General features: G+C 43.6%; 1 protein-coding gene, 1 long non-coding RNA gene and 1 other non-coding gene across 4 annotated transcripts in view; 2 read left to right on the top strand and 1 right to left on the bottom strand.

Moving 5' to 3' along the window:
* Window positions 1-21,418, top strand: part of LOC117581293 (matrix metalloproteinase-2) — a 72,682-nt gene that overhangs the window by 20,363 nt on the left and 30,901 nt on the right. Inside the window, exon 1 of one of the 2 annotated variants that reach the window (XM_034268341.1) lies at window positions 6,363-7,163. The exons of the other annotated variant lie outside the window; for it this stretch is intronic. Coding sequence (XP_034124232.1) covers window positions 7,159-7,163 — 5 coding nt within the window. The 5' untranslated portion in view covers window positions 6,363-7,158. Of the gene's footprint in view, window positions 1-6,362; window positions 7,164-21,418 lie in introns of those variants that run through there. 2 annotated transcript variants of the gene reach the window in all.
* Window positions 2,758-2,829, top strand: Trnam-cau. Its single transcript has one exon. It is a non-coding gene; the product is annotated as a tRNA-Met (tRNA).
* Window positions 3,622-4,816, bottom strand: LOC117581307. Its single transcript, XR_004573645.1, has 4 exons — window positions 4,570-4,816; window positions 4,407-4,502; window positions 4,260-4,345; window positions 3,622-4,196 (listed from the first exon to the last, which is right to left on the bottom strand). It is a non-coding gene; the product is annotated as an uncharacterized LOC117581307 (long non-coding RNA).

Raw genomic sequence — 21,418 nt, 5'->3', positions numbered from 1 at the left:
TCTATGTACATTTAACGCATCGAGGAGCTGTGGTGGCAAAAACCAAACCAAGATTTGAATGCCATTTGTTGCAGCTGTTGCAAACAGAATGACCAGTGCGGGGGGAATCGATGGTATGCGGAGTGTAGCTGTGGCTGTGGGACTGTGGAAGGGTCAGCCAATGCTAAATCAATTGCTGGTTAGATGGCTGAATGTCTGACTGGAGGGCAGCTAAACCAACATGTGGTCAGGATAATGGCTGACGACCCTCCAGCCAGCACCCAAAAGAGTATGGTAGATATGCTTCCACCTCTTTCTGTTTATTTATCCTTAAAATCCGCTTACTCCGCTTATCATTTATATTTTTTTGCATATTTTTTAATTTGCATAAAATAATTTGCTGATCAACGCATTCGAGACAGTTTTTCTCATCATAATTTATGCAGCAAGCGGACTAAATCACACGAGAGCTGCCACAACAGAGAATGACAGAGAGGAGTATATCTAAAGAGAGAGCGAGAGTGTGGGAGTGAGAGAAGCATTTAATGCCGTAAACAGAACATGGCAATAGTTTAATGCTTCGCACAGATTCTGTTGCTGTTGCCGTTGCTGTTGCTGTTGCAGTTGCTGTTGCTGTTTATTTTCCGGCAGTCATTTGCAGAGTTGCCCCTACCCGTTCGTCCTTCGCTGCTTCCCTTCGTTGTCGGTGGGACAGGGTGGCTAATGGCCGTCCATTGGCCATAGTTTTCTGACTTTTCGTATGCTGTCAAGTGCTCGGCACTCGAAATTATTATCTGCCATTAATCATGGCCATAATGTTTGCCAGCCATAAAATGGAGCAAGTGCAACCAGAAACAGAGAGCGGAGCTCAGGGAACGCACTCCCCAGACAAGTACGAGTACGAGGGGGTGCGAGGGCCGCTCTATGCTCTATGGAAGGATGTCAATAAAGATCTTAAGGCGCTGATGAAGATGTAAGAATGAAATACAAAGAAAAAAGTTTAACGAAGGATGTATAGAAATGGATAACATGAAATAGGATTTAGCTTCAACTCGATACCTTACCCCCCGCAGAGCTACAGGTGGAACGAAGATCGCTGCGGCATGACGCGTGAGCTCTTTGTCGTTATGGCTAATGCTATTCCAAAGTAGTTATATCCAATCTATGGCTGATTATATTCCCATCAACTGACCGAATCTACGCCTATTTATGGTTCTCCAAAGACTTTTGGGACTACCCTCTCGTGCGGGTCAGATATAATTTTGTGCAATGCAATCGCTTTATTACTGTGACAATTATTTTAACTGCTGGAGATTTTTATTATGATATTTTTTGTAGTTGAAATTTTCGTATCTGTTTTACTTTCTGGTTGCTTTTTGAGTCATTTGGCCATTGTCTGTGCATTTTTTATGCCTCAGACCACACAGCCACAGCAAACAGAGAGTCGCACACATACAAACGGTGGTACAGTAGGGCACAAAAGGCGGTGTTGGTGCTTCTGCTGGTGGTGGTGCCACGAGAGGTACGAACTGTATTGTAAACTAAACTCGTGCATAAATAAAAAGCCCAATTTGGGTTCATATTAAAATAGACAGACATTTTTGTGCTGAGCTCAAGGAAAACTGTGTCAACATCTGTCTGTGTGGGTGTGTTCTCGTGAAAGGATTGCCACAGGATACATAAATGTGTACAGAATTTATGATGTGGCATATTTTCTTATGCTGGCTCTTGGGCCTTTGAATTTTGCATGCATTTCGATAGCATACTCGTACAGCAGCAGGCCGAGTGCGATGCGAGTAACCCTTTGTCTTAGCGCGCAGTCTCTCGTTCCTTGAGTGGGCAATCCGATACCGCACAAGGTGTAGCATTTCAAAATTTAATAACCAGCCAAGGAGAAGGAGAGAAAGAAAGCACAGGCAGAAGCACCAGCACGAGCACGAGCACGAGCAGAACCCAACACACAAAACTCCTATAAGCCTCTCTTATAAGCTGTTTCCTGTTCTGTTTCGAGCTGCGGGTGAACTGCGAATTCGAGCCGAAAGATTTCATGGAAAGAGCTGCGCTACTGTGTGGCGGGGGATCCATTGAAAACCCATTTGGTATCCGGTCCCCGATGACGACGCTGACATAGCCGCAATATCAGAAGGCGAGGGGCTGGGCCAGGGCCAGGGCCAGTCAGTGTTTCATTGTACGTGTCACCGCCCAAAATGGGAAGAGTTTTTCTGTAGAGCCTTTGGTTATCATGCCACATCAGTCACAACACCACAGAAACATCACGAGCAGCAGCATTTGCAGAACGGCTGTTTTTGAGGCAACTTAACACTCGCCGAACCCCCTCGTTCCCACTCACATGCTCTTGGGGGCACGTCAGTGCGCCAGTGCATCAGTTTTGTGTGCTAATTTGCCGTCTAATTTGCGATGGACAGCAAATTTGCAGCCTCATACGACGCACAGGCCTGCTCCTGCTCTGGTTGCTACTCTTTGTCCTGCCTCTAGGCTCTAGACGTGTCAAAAGCTTCCAAAATGTGATGATGTTGCAACAGGAGATGCATCAGCATTCAACGCCAGCCGGGAACAACCACAATTGCATTTCGTCAGCTTTTGTGATTTAGCCGAGGAAATTGCCTTGCGACAAAAAAGTCCATTAAACCTCCAACGAATTTTGTAGGCGATTTTGAAAGCTTTCCCTTTCCCTTTCTCTCTTCTACGAATGGAGTTTAGTTTCGCCTCAATTATGTATCGATTTTATGAGCAGCTTCGTTGAACGCATTAACGTACAGCAGAGTGGCGCAGTGGAAGCGTGCTGGGCCCATAACCCAGAGGTCCGAGGATCGAAACCTTGCTCTGCTAAGGGGTAGGCTTGTCGCCTAAAACATCTTTTTTTTATCTTCTTTTTTATTTTTATTTTTTATATAAGTCATTTAGTCATCACTGTTGCACTTCAAGCAGTTCCCTTGTCTCTGTGTCTTACTGAGCTCTGAGAATCTACGCTTTAAATGAACATTCCCAAAGAAAAAACTCAATAAATTCAAAGTGTACGCCACATAAAATCTTCCATTAATTTTGTACTGCAAGCAAATGGCGCAAATGACGCTGCTTCCCCTTAAAACACACATATATTGTCGTTTGTATGTACATATGTACATACATACATATGTGATGCGCTGGCATTGGCGTAATTATGTTTGCTTACGTGGCCACAGACGCCAGAGGCACCAACAGCAATGGTGGCAGGAGCAGCAGCAGCAGCAGCAGCAGGAGAAGGACGAAGGACGATGGACGGACACTGAACGAGGCAGCAACAATGTGTGGCTTGAAATTTGACACTTTCACAGTTGGTCAGCGTTTGCCGAGGGGGCTGTCTGCATTTCGTTAGATTAATGTCCTGCTCAATCATCAATAGGTTCCAGCGTACAGTGCTGCCATTTTTGTTTGTGTGGCACTTGTTTATCGCTGTGGCCCCTGTGGTCCCTGGACCCCGGATCGGGAGTAGAAGGCGGGCGAAACGGAAAGTACGACAGAACTAAAGAAACGATAAATACACTCAGAAAAAAAACCACGAAATCGACCAAAGGCCAAGCACTATTTTCAGAGCAAATCAAAGAAAGGAGACCTCAATTTTCTTTCTTTTCTACATCTATTTATTTATTTCGCCATAAGTTTAGCTTCTATTTGCGGTTGGTACGAGTATTCCCCCAGTGTATTCGCTTTGGTTTCTGCCTGTTTGTTCTGGTGCTTTTTTGGTTTCCTTTTCTTTGCCTTTCCTTTTTTTTCCACCAGTTTTTCCGTTCATTTGCTGCGCTTCAGTTTTCTTTCCCATTCGTTTCTGTTTATTGTGTGTTTGTGGCGACTCCCATTCCGGTTCGTCCTGTGCATTCATCCTTTGCTTTGTTCCTTCGTTTGCTTTTAATTCATTTAGGTTTTCTGCCTGTTCATTTTGATTGATTACCACTTTAATTGCGGATATTAAATGACAAGCGCCCAGAACAGAATGGCTTCCACAATGAGTATATTCCTGCGTATCCCACACATCATTCCCATGCCCACATTTGATTGCTGCATGATTTGTAGTTATTCAATGAGATAGAGCGACTTGGATTTGCACAGCGACTTAATGAAAGACCAGTCGTCGCCTCAAATTACGAGTAACTATAGTTTTTGGGGTGCATACAATTCTGTACGCAGACGGGGTTCGAATGGGAAGACCAGAAATAAATCTAAAATAAAAGTAGTAAAGTAAGCATCTTCATGTTTTTCCGTTTTCCTAGAGTTTTTCATACATTTTCCCATTTTATCTTGATATTTCAGTGTGTTTAAATTGTTGAAAAAACCCACAGCATATGTATGTTTGAAGTTCCAGTTGGCACTTGTAAAAGAAATGTACATATTTATGTAGGTACCAGAGACAAGGACAAGACTGCACTTACTTTGTATGTGAAAGTGTAAACGAGAAACAGGTCAACAATTAAATTAGCATATAACGCACCAGCCGCTCGCTTGGCCTGTCTTTCGATCACGTGAATCTTCCAATTGAAAAGTTGGTTCGTTTTTAATTTGCGAAAATTAGTCAAAAATTCATTTACGGCTCACCATCTATTGGCTTTGCATCTCCTTTGCTGGCTTCTACTGCCTCAACACATTCTGCTGCATACTCTGAAGAAGCATCAGTATAAGAGCCCGAAGTGGAAGATTCATCATCATCCGTTTGGGCACACCCCTCAGCCAGGACATAGTCAGATTCGTCTCCTGAACTAACGGAGGAATTATCCGCATTGATAATATTCTCGGCATCTGCCATCACTCGGTACTTAATAGTAGCTGGATAGGTGTTTCGATTTTCAAAAATAGAAGCAAACGGCTGGGGATTATTATTCATTTGACAAATGTATCAGAAAAGGCCACTTGATTTGTAATTTTTCCAATGAGTTCACATTTCGGTAGATTTGTCTCAGATTTCTTCTTGACAGCGACATCTCCTCCTCTGAGACGACAGAGAAGAGTTTCTTGATTAAAGGTCTCTTGTCCACTCAATTTTACGCCTTTGATGTGGGCGCTATATAATGCTCTGTGGGCGCCGTGCGCGTGGGAGTTGGATCTGGGGGTGCTGCTGCAGTCAGAACTGTAAATATATAATAATTCTAATGAAAAATGTCGAGCAGCAAATTTGATTACTTGCTTTGATTGTCAATTAAAGGCACAACAACAATTTGCCAAGCGGTGGAATATCGTGAGACGCCGACAACGACTACGTCACCATATACATACAGACAAACTCGTATACATTCATTTATATGTACATGCATCCACTTTACGAGTATGCTATGTGTCAGTGTTTGTAGATGAGCGAATCCTAATTAATTTTGCCAGGGAAGGGTCCTGCATTTAGTGACACTGTGATCCAGCAGTCCGCCTGCTCATTAGTCGTATTAATTGATAAATTGATAGCGTTTTCTTGGGGGCTCTTTGGGGGTGGAACATGAATATGAACTTATGCTATGGTTTATGCTGCATTGGACAGGCCAAAAGTTTCCACTTCTCAGGGAAAGTTTGGCTAAAAGAAAAACATCATCCTGGCAAAAGAGAACAGGAGAGGAGAGTACCCCTTCTGTCTGTCTGTCTGTCTGTCTGGCTGTCAAATCAAACTTTGATTTGATTCGATATTCAGTCTATATTGAACATATATCTATGTACATATATGTATTGTATGCTCTGTGTGTGTGTCTTTGAAGCAAACTTTTATTCAAACTGACAAGTTTTGGCTGGCTTTTCGCAGTCTTTCTGCCTTCCTGCTGACCAACAACACAACAATCAGTTAATGCAGAAGGCAACTTCTGTTTTGGGTTCGTTCTGTTGATTAATTGCTGGTGGAGTTTTAGTGTCACAACTGTCTTGATTAATGCCTTGTCCAGAAAATTGTGTTTGCTTCACACCTACCAGACACCATCCATGTGGCCTACCTACTAGTGCCCCTTGTGGCAGCTCTCTTTTTCCGCCTGACGCCTACCGCCTACCGCCTACCGCCTAGCCAATTGTTAATTGTTGTTAAGCGCTTTTAATTTTCATATGTGGGCAAAAACCTACAGAACAAACAGCAACATCAGCAGGGGGAACAGTGTAGCAGACGTGTAAATGCCTGAGCCGAAGCACAAACCGAAAGCCGAAGCGAAAGCCGAACGAATTTCAAAGCATACCCGAAATCCATTAAGGATGCGCCTGCGCACGAGTTGAACGCTCTCTCTTATACGCCATACGACACCACGTAAAGCTGTCGCCGAGAGCTTTGGATCGGGCCAAAGCTTGGGCAAAAGCCAGCGGCGTTTCATTGAAATACGGACGCACATCAGGCGCAGAGCTCAGTCGCTGGCCAGTGTGGGTCGGCGCAAGTGGTGCCTTCAAGCTACAAGCTAAACTCAGGAAAAAGCTGAGACATAAAGATAATGGTGAAAGGTTAAATATTCAGCCAGCAGCAGCAACTGTGAACCTGTGATCGCTTCCTTCTGCCACTCACTACTCTCACTCAACTGTCGGCCTGTCTGTCTGTCTGTCTGTCTGCCTGTCAGAATGTGCATACGAAAGAAGGAAGGAAAGCAGCGGCAGAAGGGCAGAAGCCCACTCGAATCCTCCGAATCAGAATCAGTGGCGCATTCAACGTCAGCACATAATCCCAGGCACTTGAGCAACAGCAGCAGCATCAGCGGCAGCAGCAGCAGAAGGAAGAATGAAAGACGAAGAGGCATCGTAATAATGCCCCCGATTAAAGAACAAAAAGCCAGGCTGAAGTGCTCCAAGTCATTTGTGTGCTCATTGTGCGGCGACCCAGGACAAACAGCCAGACTAGGCGAGGAATGGAGCCAGCCACAGCGTCAGCTCCAGCTCCTAGCGGACTGGATGGATGGATGGATGGCTGGCTGGCTGACGGAAGTGCTCTAAGAGGGAGCCCTAGGGCTCAGGGCGCTCAGTACTCAGTGCTCAGTGCTCAGTGCAGTCGAGCCAGCGCATATAATGTCTGCTAATATTTGAAGAGTGCGTCGCATTAATTGACATGAAAGAGTCACGAAAAAATGGAAGTAGAATGCAGCAGTCGAAGCAGCAGCAGCGGAACAAATGCAGCGAACATAAAGGATGGGCCCTAATGAGTGGGACAGACAGAGACACTCGAGTAGAGGCGACATCTAGACGATGGGGTAAGTGCCTTTGGCTTTGGCATCCCTCTAAGCCTTCTTCAAGATTGTTTCCCCCTCCTCTCCTCTCCTCTCCTCTCCCCACCCCACCCATCTCCCACGTCTCCGGCATCTGCTCCTCCTCTGTATCCCAGTGATTTTGTGTGTGTGTGTGTGTTTGTGTGGTGTATCTGTGATTTGGTGGCCAGGGCAAGTGATTTATATGCCAATAAATGCAGGCGGCTTGGGCATTAATATTAGATTGCATTATCCCCGCCTTTTCCCTCCCTTCCTCTGTGGCTGTACCATGAACACCATCTGTCCCGATGGTCGGGAGTAAGGCTATATATTTGATGCCAAATTAGCCCCAGTCCTGGGTCGTCCGCCACTGGACTATTGTGTTAATTTACTGCGGTTTGGCTAGTTATCAGATTCTCTTCATAAATTACACATTTCTCACCCGAACCCACCACTCCCCCACACCCGTTTACTGCCATTAGCCTCATTGGCATATGCCAGCAATCAATTTGAAATTAAATATATTCCACAATTTGTTGTTTGTCTGTACTGCCAATTAGGGGCATGCAACATACACTTACACATAACCCATCGAAATGCAAATATTTCAATAGAACCATTTTTTCGATACGCCCTGCAATCAGATTTCAATTGTCAAGCGTCGTTTTTTTTTTGAGAGTGATTGGGATTCTTTTTTTCTAGCATGATTTTCCTTTGTCTCTTCTGTGAGTATTTGTTTTGATTGAGGTTTTTTAATTGCTCAATAATTAATTTCACTATGATAGCGCAGAGCATTATTTAACATTCCTGCGAGTGATTGGAATTCATACAAAACATTTTGATGAGTCTATTTAATGTGATGTTCAATACTCGTTAAAAATGTTGAAAAAACATGTTTAAGGAATGAAAGGAACAATTTGATTTATTTTCCCCAAAATTGTAAAATGAATTCCACCAAATATTTATAAAAATAATAAATTGGAAAAATTCGATCTTCTGTTCTTGCCTCAGAATGTTTAAGCTTTGAGTATCAAGACAAAGGTAAGATCCCATGCCAAAAAGAGTGTGACATATCTTGGCTGGTTGGTAAGTTCTTAGAGTCGTAATCCCCCATAATTACTACCTTTAAATCCCACAACGCCCTCAACCCAAAAGCCCAAAAGTCGCTCTCTCTGTCCCTTAATTCGCTGTTAATTTGTGACTTGGGCTTTGTTTACGGCGGCTACACACAAACAAAGCCCACAAAGTTCTACAAAGATATTAAGCCAAAAAAATATAAAAGAGATGCTCCTACGACCGGGAGCATCTTTTCGCAGATTTTTGCCACAAAGACACAGACTTGCTTCAAAAATTCAATTAAACAAAAAGGAAGTGAAAATCGTTTGACGCTGCCACAAAATGTTCCATATAATATTTAAATGGAATTAGTTTTAATTAAGTCCCCGGCTAGGTTATGAGGCAGCCACAAAGGGAAATTTCCTTTTCCCCTTTACCCTTAAAAACCAAAAAACCAGTCAAAAAAAGCAACGTTAACAGACTCAAATTACCAACTGCTGCTCTCCTGCCCGAAAGCCCAAAAAAGAAGAAGCAACACCAAAATGAGACCAAAAATGTTGCTGCTAAAGGAAGTGATTAAAATTTTACCTAACCCCCAAAGAACCAGGAACCAGGGCCCTGACCGAAGGCCTTTTTTCCAGCAAGTTTTGCTGCTTTTTCTTTCCTCGGAGCTTTGCCCTGCTGTACCTTTCTTTATTTTGTTTTTTTTTTGTTTTTGTAAATTTCTTTCATTTTTGTAATAAGTATTAATTAATGCAAAAATGAAGACAAGCGAGCGTTGAGAAGTCGTAAGTAGGGCTTCCTGCTGCTCCTTCGCCGTTTGCTTCTTGTTTTACAAATGAGCGGCGCCGTCGCCACTGCGCTGGAGTTTCAACTCAGTTTTTTACCCGCTGAAATTTGAGTCTGTTGGTCAAGCAAAGTGACGCAAATTAAGAAAACCCTAGCCCCATGCCCCAGGCAGGACCTAGTCAAGCAGAAGCAACTTAATGAAAATGAAATTGACACCTCGAATACCTGGGGTTCACGCGCAGGTACCTGTACTTGTACCTGGCCTTTAACGGGAAGCCTCGTCATATGCTCCCACCTCTCTGTGTCTGCTGTTGAGTGACCGCAAGGTAAAATTATACGCACGTCTGAAGTTACCACGATGTATGGATGTACGTGTATGTCTGTAGTAGATGATGATGGCAATTGAGGGGGAAAGCGATGTGGAGGACTGTGAGCATGTCCTGTTGTGTGAAAGGAGGACATGTCGTGTCAATAGTCGCCTGGCTGGCACTTCCGTTGACATTCTGTTGCCCATCAGAAAACGACACACACAATCCTGTCGTGTCCTGTGCTCGGCTGTGCCCCATAAATCTTCCCATAGTTGTGCCACATCCCCATTTCATACATATGTATCTACATATGTTTCGTATGTGTCGTATGTTTTATCTTTACGCTTCCGAGCCCAAATCCGAAGCTCTGGAATAACCGAAAAACCAAACAGTGTCTCCAGTTATTCGAGTTTCGTTGTTTAGCTCATAAATCTGCTTATCTGCAGAAGCAATGGAAAGGGAGGGAAGGGGACATCAAACCCCCCAACTTCGAGGGTCCTTCCCTTGCTGCAAAAGGGCTGAAAGTTCTTTTGGTTTTCTTTTTTGGTTGTTGTTGTTGTTGCTCTTGTTTTTCCAACTTTTCTCCATTGAATGGACAAGCAGCTGCGTGGCATTAAAGGCTAAAGGCTTTTGCAACCAAAAACTTGACCCTGTTGCAGTCATGCATAAATTTCTTAGATTTCTGGCCATTGACAAGCCGCACACAGCACACGCACCAGGAAAATATACAAATGAGAATGTGTACTATAGGGAACAACAACGTTTGGGCCCGAAAAGTTATAAATATTTTTGTGGAATTAATTAAGGCCTCGGGTTTGGAGCCGGTTTGGGCCGGCCTCCATGTCTTGAAATATGCACAAAATGAAATTAGTAGCCGAAAAAAGATAAAAACGTAATGAAATGAAATGCGGCCTAAATGTCGCACAGACCCGTGAGTGGGTGGAGGCGGGAGCTGCCGAAAAACAACGAAGAGGCAATAAAACCTCCCACCAAAAGGGAAGTGGTGGGTAGCTAAAGGAAATTGAAATATGTTTTATAATATAAATGGGTTAGAAGGATGCTGGAAGCGGCGCCCAGCCTCTAAATGAAAAGTCGGGGCGGGGCAACATTGAAAAGATTATAACAACCGTCGGACCTAAAGATAATCCATTGTCATCGACACAAATTGTTGGAATTAAATAGGGACGGGAGATAAGAGGCAAGACTGTAAGTCAAACAGGGAATGTATTCCAAAAAAATGATTGACAGATACGAAAAGATCCTGCCAACAGATTGTAAAAGACCAACGTATATCCCAGAGTGTATTTCATCAACTTGAAGTGCATTGTGGCATGGAAACCTTCTCAAACTTTCTCTAACTTCTCCGCAAAGTTCTTTTCGCTCTGGCCTTACTTCTTCTTTGGCAGTTTTACAACCGCAAATATCCCTGATGTTGTCATCCGTTAAACCATCTCGTTTCTGCCATAAAATGGCAAAAGCAAAAATATTCTACTACCGAGTACCGAGTACCGACACCTCACCAAGAAAATGCTTGGGCATTTAATTTGAATTCTGATGTGCACTCAAAATTCTTTCATGCTTTCATTGTTATCTTATGTATATCTCTGTGCATTTTCTGTGCATTTATTTCTAATTTTAATATTTCTGTGGCATTGCGTGCCCACTCCCCACTCCCCACTGCTGCTGCTGCTGGCAGGATGTGGCTGCTATTTTTATTTTCATTTTCGGACACTGCAGGACACTCTCGTAGTCTGCATACGTCATCGAACTGTTGACCGAGTTGGCGTTGGGCCAGCATGTTGCCTGTTGCCTGTCAGCAGAATCTGCAGAGATATCACTGGGGCCGGCAGCACCAGAAGCAGCAGGACACGCAGCCAGGACACGCTGTTTTATGCATTGCATGCATAAAGCACGCAACGTGTTGATAGGATAGGGCTTTGTGCCCTGCAGTTTTCTGCTGAGGCAGCAAAGGGGTGGCGCAGAAAGGTTGCAGCAGTCTCTACGCTCCACAAAAATTCTATATGCATTGCAGGACTACACTTGGCCAGGATTTGACCACAGACCACAGACGACTTTTCGAGCTCCTCGCTGCTACGTGAGGATAAGAGTTGTGCAGCTCTTGTTCCTGATCCAGTTCCTTGCACTGCCCTCTCACCTCTTGGCCACCTCGCTGGCCTATTACCTGTTGTGGTCGCTGATTTTTACTCTCCTCTTGGCTCTGGGCATCCATCAAACGACGCCATATTGAATCAACGCAAAATAATTGCTTTTTAAATGGGTTTTTATACGAGAAGCAGAAGCGCTGCCCATTCCCAACTGGAAGCTCTCTGCCGCAGTAGCCACTATATGAGGATGTGGAAGCAACACTCATAAATTCAAGGCAAATTCAAACTCAAACCGGTCAGCCACCCACCATCGCCCCACAGGTCGTGGGCAAAGTTTAAACCGTGTTTCGGGGTCTCTTGGCTTGGCTCTTGGCGCTTTGAGTCTCCTTCTGGATTCTTTCAGATTTGTGAGCTTTAATTCTCAGATTTATGCTCCAGCCGCAAGGACATTTTTAATGAGATTTCGCCTGGCCAGCACGTAGCCATAGGATGAGGAATGGAAATGGAATGGGAAGGGAAAGGGAAAGGGAAGAGATGGCTGGGGCAGTTTGAGGCGTTGACAGACAAAGATTATGAGAGATATGCCAAAAGTCAGTGCGGTTAAGCAGCAGGCACTCGGTTGGAAAAGAATGGAAGGAGGAAGTGGCAACGGCTGATGAGGGAAGGAAGCTGCCATGAAAGCAGACTTAAGTTTCCCATCGGGATGCTGATGTTGATGATTGTATACATATTTTCGCATCCATAAAAGTTTCTGGTGTTTTCAGTAAATTTGCGTTTAGAGTAGGGCTTACTGGCGGCTTGGGGAATGCTTCGAAATAATTAACTCATTTATCAAGTGGAATTCGTCCCATTGGAAGAGATTCTACAAACCCACTAAATTCTGAACTATTTTTCAATTAGTTTAAAAAGAGAAAACGTGATTTACACGTTACATTACAGCATAAGAAAACCTATGGGTGAATAAAAACGCATTCAGATTGGACAATAAGATGTGATTTTAATGGTGGAGAAAGAGTCAAATATTGTTATGATATATTAACAAGTGTTCACACAACCAACTGCATCTCCAACTTAATTTTTAAATACATCAATCATCGATTTACTATTGAAATTAAATAGACAACAAGTTATTTATATGATAACAGAGTGATAAAGAGAGAGAGGCGCAAGCTTTCAGAGCTCAAATCACAACTCATCGGATAGTAGTTTCTGCCTCTTCTCGGTAACAAATGAAGCCACATTTCATGGGTCATTCGTGCACAACTTTCATGCAAAGACCAAATATAGCGATTGATGAAAAAGAGATGAATAGAGAGAGACTGAGGCATTGCTTATGCCTGGACTTAATTGAGTTCAACTGAAAGTGTCAACTCACATGACGGAACCCTCAAGGCGAGGTACATGCAAAACGGCCATAAATCGTATAAATTAGTAAAATAACGAATAAACACGAGTTGCAATAACTATTTGCTGTCTACAGTTTTGTTCTCAGACGCAAATCCCATGGAAAGTTGGCCATTCAGACTTTTACAATTATCGTCAGGTGGCCTTTGATTGGCAATTTGTAGGCATTTGTGTACAAGTTGTATCACTGCCAGATAATTGCTGTCATCAGGCGACCCACGTGATCCTAGGAGGCGGATAAGCACTGAGGAGGCGGTACCACAAAAACGCAGCGCTTTAGCATTTCCGTTAGCTGGCATAGCGACAGCCGATGACGTTGGCAACGGAAACGGAAGTGTAACTGCCGCAGCAACGGCACACACCTACATACGTACACATACACATCTGAATGTACATGTGTGCATATGCAGAGAGGAGCAGAGAAAGGCAAGAGTTCAGCTGTCTGTCTGTCTGTCTCTGTCTTTGAGTCAAGGCGTAGCCGGGTCGCATTTATAATTAACATAATGATGGCATTTTGCTAAACACCGTTTTCCGCATGTAATACACACACACACACACACACTCACACGAAGAGTGAACGGGAAGGGAGAGGTGTGTGTGTGTGTGTGGGTGTGTAAGAGAGGGAGAGACACCGAGGACACTTAACAACGGCTGCATAGTTGACATGAAATGCCAACTTAATGTCAGAAAGTTAACATGCCACTTGAAATTAACAAGGCGCGCGCACACGGTACAGTCCTCCACCTCACATGGCCAGGATCTCTTTTACCTCTCCCAATCCACTTTGGGAGGCCCTCTTCCACCTGTTTAGACCCTTTTCCCCATCTGATTCTGAATCCTTTCTGCATTGTTACGTGTACGATGTGTCCTGCTAGAGTGCCCCAACTCAACCGACCCCGTGTGACCGTCGTGTCAGGTGGGCGGCATTAAAAATGTAGAATTTCATCTTTTAGTCAGCAATTGTTACGTTTTTTTAGCCACCCAACGAAACCCACTCTTGTTGGTTGAGTGTTTTGGGCCTGCTGTCTAAGTTTCAGGCTTTCGAGTGTGGCCAGGCTTTGTTTTTCAACTGTCGCGCTATTTAAAGCCACACACGGATAGAGACAGAGAAGCAGAGAGAGAGAGAAAGACTGAGGTTAGAGCTCTTCCTTCACTATTTTGGCTCCATTATTAATGCACAACCACACACACACACATACAAAGAGAGATAGATACACATACATAAGTCTCATTTTACATAACTAATGAAAGCAAATGGTATGGCCAAGCCATTGTTATGCAACGGCCTCAAAGGATATTCGCCTGAACATGATTTGGCCTGCTGCCCACGCCCCAGAGACTCGCTTTCGACCCATTTCCCATTAATTGGCTGAAATATTTATTTTCCTGGCATTGTTTAAACATTCGGCCATGTATAAATTACCCTGGGAATGTGAAATTCCAACCAACATATTTGAATATTTAACAAGAAGAATAAGATAGAGACTGCTGCAACTAATTCCCTCAATAATAATGAAAAATGGAGAAATCTTCCTTAAATTGGTTAAATGATGTCAAATAACAAATTATACATCATTTTTCAGCACAGAAAAAATAATTGCATATAATTTTAAAGTATTTCAATTCAAATTTAGCGCATTTTAAAGGTGGAAACGGGAGGCTATTTTGTATTTTTTAAATACATTTAATTTAATATTTAAAAAGAATACACAACGAAGCCAGAGGCGAGGGGGACAAATGAGTTTTTTTAGGCCCGTTTCGTTTGGGGGCTGCCCCCAAATTGGTCGTTAGCACATTTGACGACAGCCAGAGGGAAAGATGGTACGAAAAGGTCTCTGCAAATTACACGTGACAGGCTAAATGAGGGAATAAGGCATGGAGGGTGGAGCGTGAGGAAGGAAGATGTTTTCTGGCTTGACAGAGGCACACATGTCTACAAATATATCTCACTGCGCCTCAGTTGTGGGCTGTGGGGCCAAAATGATCATAAAATTAGCGCACAAAAGTAAAACATATGAGACGCGATTTGAATTTGACGCCATTACCTTCATTTCGGGCACAGCCTCCCCAAAAGATGGAAAAGAGGGAAGGGAGAGAGAGTGGGACACGCATAATGACACGCCAGGCGCCAAAGTCATTTGCATATGCCAACCCAACGGTAAAGAACAGAAGCAAGAAGACGGGAAAGACAAACTCCATAAAACTCAGTAGGGGGAGGAGAAAGGGAAGCAGGAGTGTGACTATCTGTACATACATATATGTACACAGAGTATATATATGTATGTGTATATATATATTCTTTTTATTGGCAGCTGTCTGGCATACTAAGTGAGCTTTTGTGCCTTTCCCTCTCTCCCACTCCCACTCTCTGTCCCTCTACCGCTCTCTCTCCTCTCCCCGCTAATAATCATACATAATAATGTGCTTGCTCACTGATACCGTTAATTATGCAGTGTGGGTCGGTGGGGGCGGGGCGGTGTGTGGCAATGTAACCGCCGCCTCTAATTATGATTTGTGCTGCCCACTTGCTGTCGCTGGCGTACTTTTAATGAACACGTACTCATTGTTCTTGAGGGAGGGGCCCAATCAATGGGGTCCATTGTGTTGCTTCTCAAATCACTCGAAACTTTTGCTCGCTAAAATGTGCGCAATCTACAATCGTATGATGGAAGGTGTAGGTGGCAGTGGAGGCACTGGTTAAAACGCCACTTGAGGGCAAACAAAAGATGCAGGCGGCAAGCAGAATGTATCTGCCGGATGCGGCAGTACCACAATTATGCTACAAAACGTTGCAATTAAGCGAACTGTAACAAAGGCATGACCGCCGCAGTAGCCCCCCTCTACCCCACACTCCTCGAGTACAAACTGTAACTGAATATGTCTGACAAAAAAGAAGAATACGAAAAAGGAAGAGCGAAGAGCGCAGGAGAAGAAGCAAAAAAAACTTCCGTCGTGTCCCGATGTCAACGTTGTCTCCGTCTGTCGCTTTATCTTGCTCAGGTCACACTCGCACTCCAATCTGCCCTCACCCGCTCTCTCTCTGCCCACTCTTTTGACGCTGCTTTCAACTCTCTCAAGTGCACTCTTCATATTTTTTGCCTTGTAAGATTGAGAACTTGTGTGTGTATGTGTGTGGAAACGTGTTCAATTGATATTTCTGAGCGCGCAAAGTAAAAGTTATAAATACCAAGAAGATGCAGGGGAAGAGAAGCAAGCACTGGCAACTTGAGCCAAAACTGCAATATTGCTGGTATGTACTCTTCCACCGCTCCCTCTCCTAACTGTGATGCCACTACGAAAGCCAGGCCGAGGCTTTAGATACTCTTCCACAAATGTACAAACATATGTACATACTTGCACATATGTTGTATGGCTTTAGAAATAAATTCTTCTTTGCACTGCAAACTATAAAGCCTTCAGCAAGTGTGTAAGAGTAAAGACTACTTTTAAAGAACACACGACAAACCCGAAAGTGTCAAAGGGGCCACTTGAGGCGTCAGAAACTCCTTACGCAGAGTGAAGAGGCAGCAGCAGCAGCAGCAGCAGCAGCAGCAGCAGCAGCTACTTTGCCACAAGTCTTGTCCCGGGGCCAAGAAAGCCAAACAAGTGTCTGACTTGCTCGCATATTGATTGCTTAGCCAGTGCCGCTCCAGGGTGCTGTCTAGTCACTTTGTCCCCCACCTTCAACATAAAACTTTCATTTAGGTGTCACACCACCCACACAGTGTAGAGAACATAAAAAAAGCAAAATTGGTGTAGCTTAAAGGCTGTGATTCACCTGGCGACAACCCCATGCCGGGACATGACTTTGCCAAGTTGCATATTGAAATTTTATTGCATTGCAGTTATAATAGTAAATGTGCAGGAGCTGCGAAACGAGATACGGAGTGAGGCAAACGATGCAGTGTGTGTGGCATCCAGACGGTGAGAGGCACAGAGTTAGTCAAGCGGCACAAATTCAAACATTTGTATTGCTGAAATTGAAAAACGTGTAGGGATGAAAATGAAAAATTATATCCGGATTGCAGGATTGTCCCATGGCGTCCTGCGTGTTGGGGGGCGACACGGAGCCCAAACTGATAGAATGGGCGCACGAGTGGTCAGCCTCGATAGCGGCCATATTTTTGTCTCCATTTTTTGTTGGTCCTGGCTGTGCAACGGTGATGGAATGCTCCCGATGTCTGATGATGTCTGGCAGGGACCATTACATCTAGCTCTCACTGCCGTTTCGGCAGCACAATGCAGCTGGACGACAACGACAGACTGGGGCAGAAAAAGCCGATGGACCGCCAATAATTGCAAAAAAATATTCGAGGAAAAACTCAAAACGTTGATTGGTTGCTGGTTTAATTGGAATGTATGCATACGCCAAACATTGCCAGCAAGGATTATTAATGTTTCAAACGGAAATACTATCGATAATTGATCGATTACACGCGCTTATGTCAGTTTATTATTCATACTTTTGTCTCTGGCCATCATAAATCATTGCTTCATTTTCGGAAAAGAAACAAAAAAAAAAAAAGATAAACTCGCATTACCAATTTATGAGCTTAAAAAAAAACTATTAAAAATGGATATTTTTATTCATGATTTATCGATGTATGGCTGACACCAATTAATTTGCCATTTTCACTCTTTTTTCATGATCGATCATTAAGGAATCCAGAAAAAACCAAGCTGGAAAACACTCGAGAAATACAAATACACACCTGCCATTGCATCCCTTCGGGATTGTCTAACTGCCCATCTGATGTGTGTTTTTCTGGGTTTTTGCGAAATGTATTCTTCATTCCTCTTGTTGCTGATGGTGTTGCATGCATTTATGCAAACATATGCTGCGCGAATATCAAAAGACGTGCCACCAACATGGTGTCTAAAAGCGTAGAAACATGCCGCAGCTTTTCCTCTCTCTAGTTCCGCAGCTCAGTGCCTCAGACAGCTGTCAACAGTCAAATATGCAGGCAGCAAACAATGCGAGAAAGGCCCAAAACCCAGAAAAATCCTGGATGAGGATGACATGTGCATGACTCTGGCGGATAAGCGGGGGTTAACCAATCGCCATATCTCCAGCTTAGAGCCATGGATACATTCCATTGGCGGGGGCTGCTGTTGTGGAGAATTCGGGGCCAGCAGCTGTCCCCCCAATGCTTTTTCACACCTTTTGTGGCGCCTGGCAACAAGGCACAAAAGCCAACGATGGCGTTGGCGATGCCAAAGCACTTAATCATTCGCTGGATTTATTGCTCAGGCAGAATAAACCAATAAAAACAGCTGACTCTAATGTCAGTCTCTCCAAGTAAATTTCAATAATTCTAATTTAACAACAACAACAGCAACAAAAACTGCAAATGATGATGGGGCAGGGCTAAAATGTTTACCAAACGTAAACAAAGCTCGTAGACTCAAGCAATAGGAAGGTGAGGGAGAAGGGACAGCACCCGCACCATAAGACCGTGGCACATCACTTGGTCCTTTTTGTTATTTTGGCTTTTTCATGCACCATTTATATAACCAGCGTCTGGTCCTGCTGCTGCTTGTGCTCCTGCTCCTGCCCAGGCAGCTGTTTGCAGCTCCCTGCTCGCATTGGCCAAAGAATTTGACGTGTGCTCGTTTATCATTCATTTTGCGCTCGCTTACATTACGAGTATTTGAACCCACGCCAACCTGAAGCTGAAGCTAAAGTTGAACCTAAACCTTAACCTAAAGCTGTCGCTGAAGCTGGAGCATTAAATTTTAGCACGTTCTGCTCTAACACGGAGCTCATTTCAACTCTGGCATTACGCACGCCATAAAGCTTAGCCTTTTCTCCTCCTTTCTACACTTTCTACACTTTCCCTGTGGCCCTCAGCCATCAGACATAATGAAGTTAAGTGAAGGCGGCAGGCGGCTTAACAGTCTGCCTGTCAACTCAAAATTTTTAACAACAATAGCCTCAATAAACCATAATGTCAGGTTCGACCTCGTGGAGGGAGAAGAAATGGAAACGGATGGATACTAAGAAAAATAGCAGCTTTTGAGTACAGTTGTGTCCATCCAACAAGAAAGGGACAGTCGAAGTCCGAAGCTTTCGCAGATCACCTGCTTGAAACGGGAAACTGCATGCCGTTGGTTGTTGTTCGGTTTTAAATTGAACTTAATTGTTTCCGAAGGTCCCATTTCAATTTTCCAAAAGTAAATTTCAATCAATGCACTTCAAGGCTCCACATTGTAAATGTAAATTTATTGTTATTGTAAGCATTAACATACTGGCCACACCAGCGGTCCTTTTGAAAGTTTGAAAAGTGTGATAACACAGATAATGTACTTTATTAATTTTGTTTCCCTGTCAAATTTCATGAATTAATTGGCTTTTCTGCACAGCAAAATATGGCAACGCTTTGGGTTGGTGCGTCACACTTATCTTTGATAATTCCCACACAATTTAAACCATAAATTCATTTATGTTTTATTATAATGCCGTGCACTTTGCGAATACCGAATATTTATTGATTTTCTCTCGGTATTGGTATCCACACTTATTTCGTTTTTATGCTGTTAGCACTTCCATTAGCAGCCAAAAGCAGCTGCAATTAAATTAGGATATAACGAAAATACCCAGCGGTGTGTACATAAATACAAACATACCTATGTATGTACATATATACGAGTATTTTATATATTATTCATTTGGACATCCTGTTCCAGGTCTGTTCCCCATTCTGCTGCAAAATAGTAGGTAGGAAGTAGCAGAGCAAAGCTTTTAAGTAATTAAGGGAACAGGTGAAATATGCCGACCATTTCCGTTCCTTTTCTCCAAAATTCACCGCTCTGCGCGGACAAATCCGCTCTCGATTTTGTGACTTTTTTAATTCAATAATCATAATTAAATAGTCAAAACTAAAAGCAGTGAAATTCCCAGTACAGATTCCCGACTGCGAAAAATCAAAAATATGAGTCCAACAGCAGAAGAATAACTTTTAATGTTTCCATCCACTCGCCAAAAGGAAAGTTGTCCGCCGATGCCCGATGCCCGATGCTCCCGATGCTCTCTGCGTGTGGCCGTATAATGGAAAACTTGTTTAAAACTTTGAAATTAATTTTATTTTCGTCCGACTGAGAGAGCGATTCGCAGGAGGCAAAGGCATGGTTGGTCATGGTTGGAGAAGGGGCAACTTCAACTTCAGTTTTCAGTAGCAGCTTTAGTTGTAGTTCCAAAATGCCAGCTCCGTATATATTTGCCGTTTCCTTTCATTATTTGTTGTTTCATTCGTTTGGCTTTCTCCAATCCGTCGGAGTCCGTGTCCTTGTCCATGTCCCAGGCAGCAATTAAAACAAAACAATTGCATACAAGTTTTGGGGCGCACATCTCTATCTGCATCTCCTACGACTTCTCGTACACTTGGTGTATCTCTCTGGCTGCATCCTCTCCATCTCCTTCTCAATCGTCGTTGAGCTTTCGAGTGTCTGCCCCCCATTTCCCCCTTAGTTATTGCAATTGCAGTTGACTCTCGACTTGACTTGAGTTTTGGAGTTTGCCATTCCCCGGCTCTAAGCCAATTTCCTGGAGCGGTGCTGCCTGGAAGACGTTGTTGGCCAACGGGGAGTTAGTTTTGTTCCTAAATTAATGGCTTACTCGTACAGTTGCCAACTGATTTCGCTTTTTCTTGATCATGGTAGGGATTTATGTGCATTTTGATTTCGATTATTCACAATTTAATAAACAATTACTTGGCAGCTCTGAAAATGTAATTTCAATTTTGTTTAAGGATCAACAAAGCAAGGCTTTCTGCCCTCTCTCTGTCTCTTCTTTAGTGCACTGAAAACCCCTCTTAAGTGAGGCCCTTAAGCTCTTGACTGCTGCAAGAAATTCAGGGTGAACGTCACTGACTATTTTTCAAATTTGTTGTCCAATTTAGTGTTCATAATTTATGCTATTGCCATGAATTTAAGCGCCATTTCTGCTCTCGGAAAAACCCCAATTGGGACGCCATCCAACAGTCGAACGATTGACGCTGATTGGAGCCTGTCTGGATCAATATTGTCAGAGGTTCGCTTTCAAAGTGTTAGACACGCAAACAGCCAGGACACAACAGCAGTTAACCGTATCCGGCCACCCGCAGGGGCGTGGCTGTCTGACCAGAGCTGCCCCAAGCCATAGTGGTGTCGAGCACTTTTAGTGTTTCCTTTGTTTGCAGTCGCTGTGTGTGTGTCGGTACTAACCCACCGATTGACACCACAGCTCACACCACACGATACAGGGATACAGCCCGGGGGCAGGGAATGAGTGCTGACGGACAATACACGCCAAACTTTGATCGATGCGTGGGAGCTGACCAAGCTACAACATTGTTGAACAATACAAAATCTTGAACACAAAAGCTTCCGAAATGAAATGTATTTTATTTTTATACGGATTCCTGCGAATTCACTCTGGGAATAGGATCTTTAGAACTGGGTTACTTTTATATTTTTATCAATTAATAATTATATTGTAAAATTAGTTAACTTTTTAACCCATCTCTTGCCACCAACCAAACCAATCGAAACCATTATTAATGCAACCATTTCTCCTTCTTTCTCATTGCAGGTATGTACCTATATATCTATGCATCTATTG

This window comes from Drosophila guanche, unplaced genomic scaffold (genome assembly GCF_900245975.1).
Source record: "Drosophila guanche unplaced genomic scaffold, DGUA_6, whole genome shotgun sequence".
Taxonomy (NCBI): Eukaryota; Metazoa; Arthropoda; class Insecta; order Diptera; family Drosophilidae; genus Drosophila; species Drosophila guanche.
This window is presented reverse-complemented; position numbering and strand designations above follow the sequence as displayed.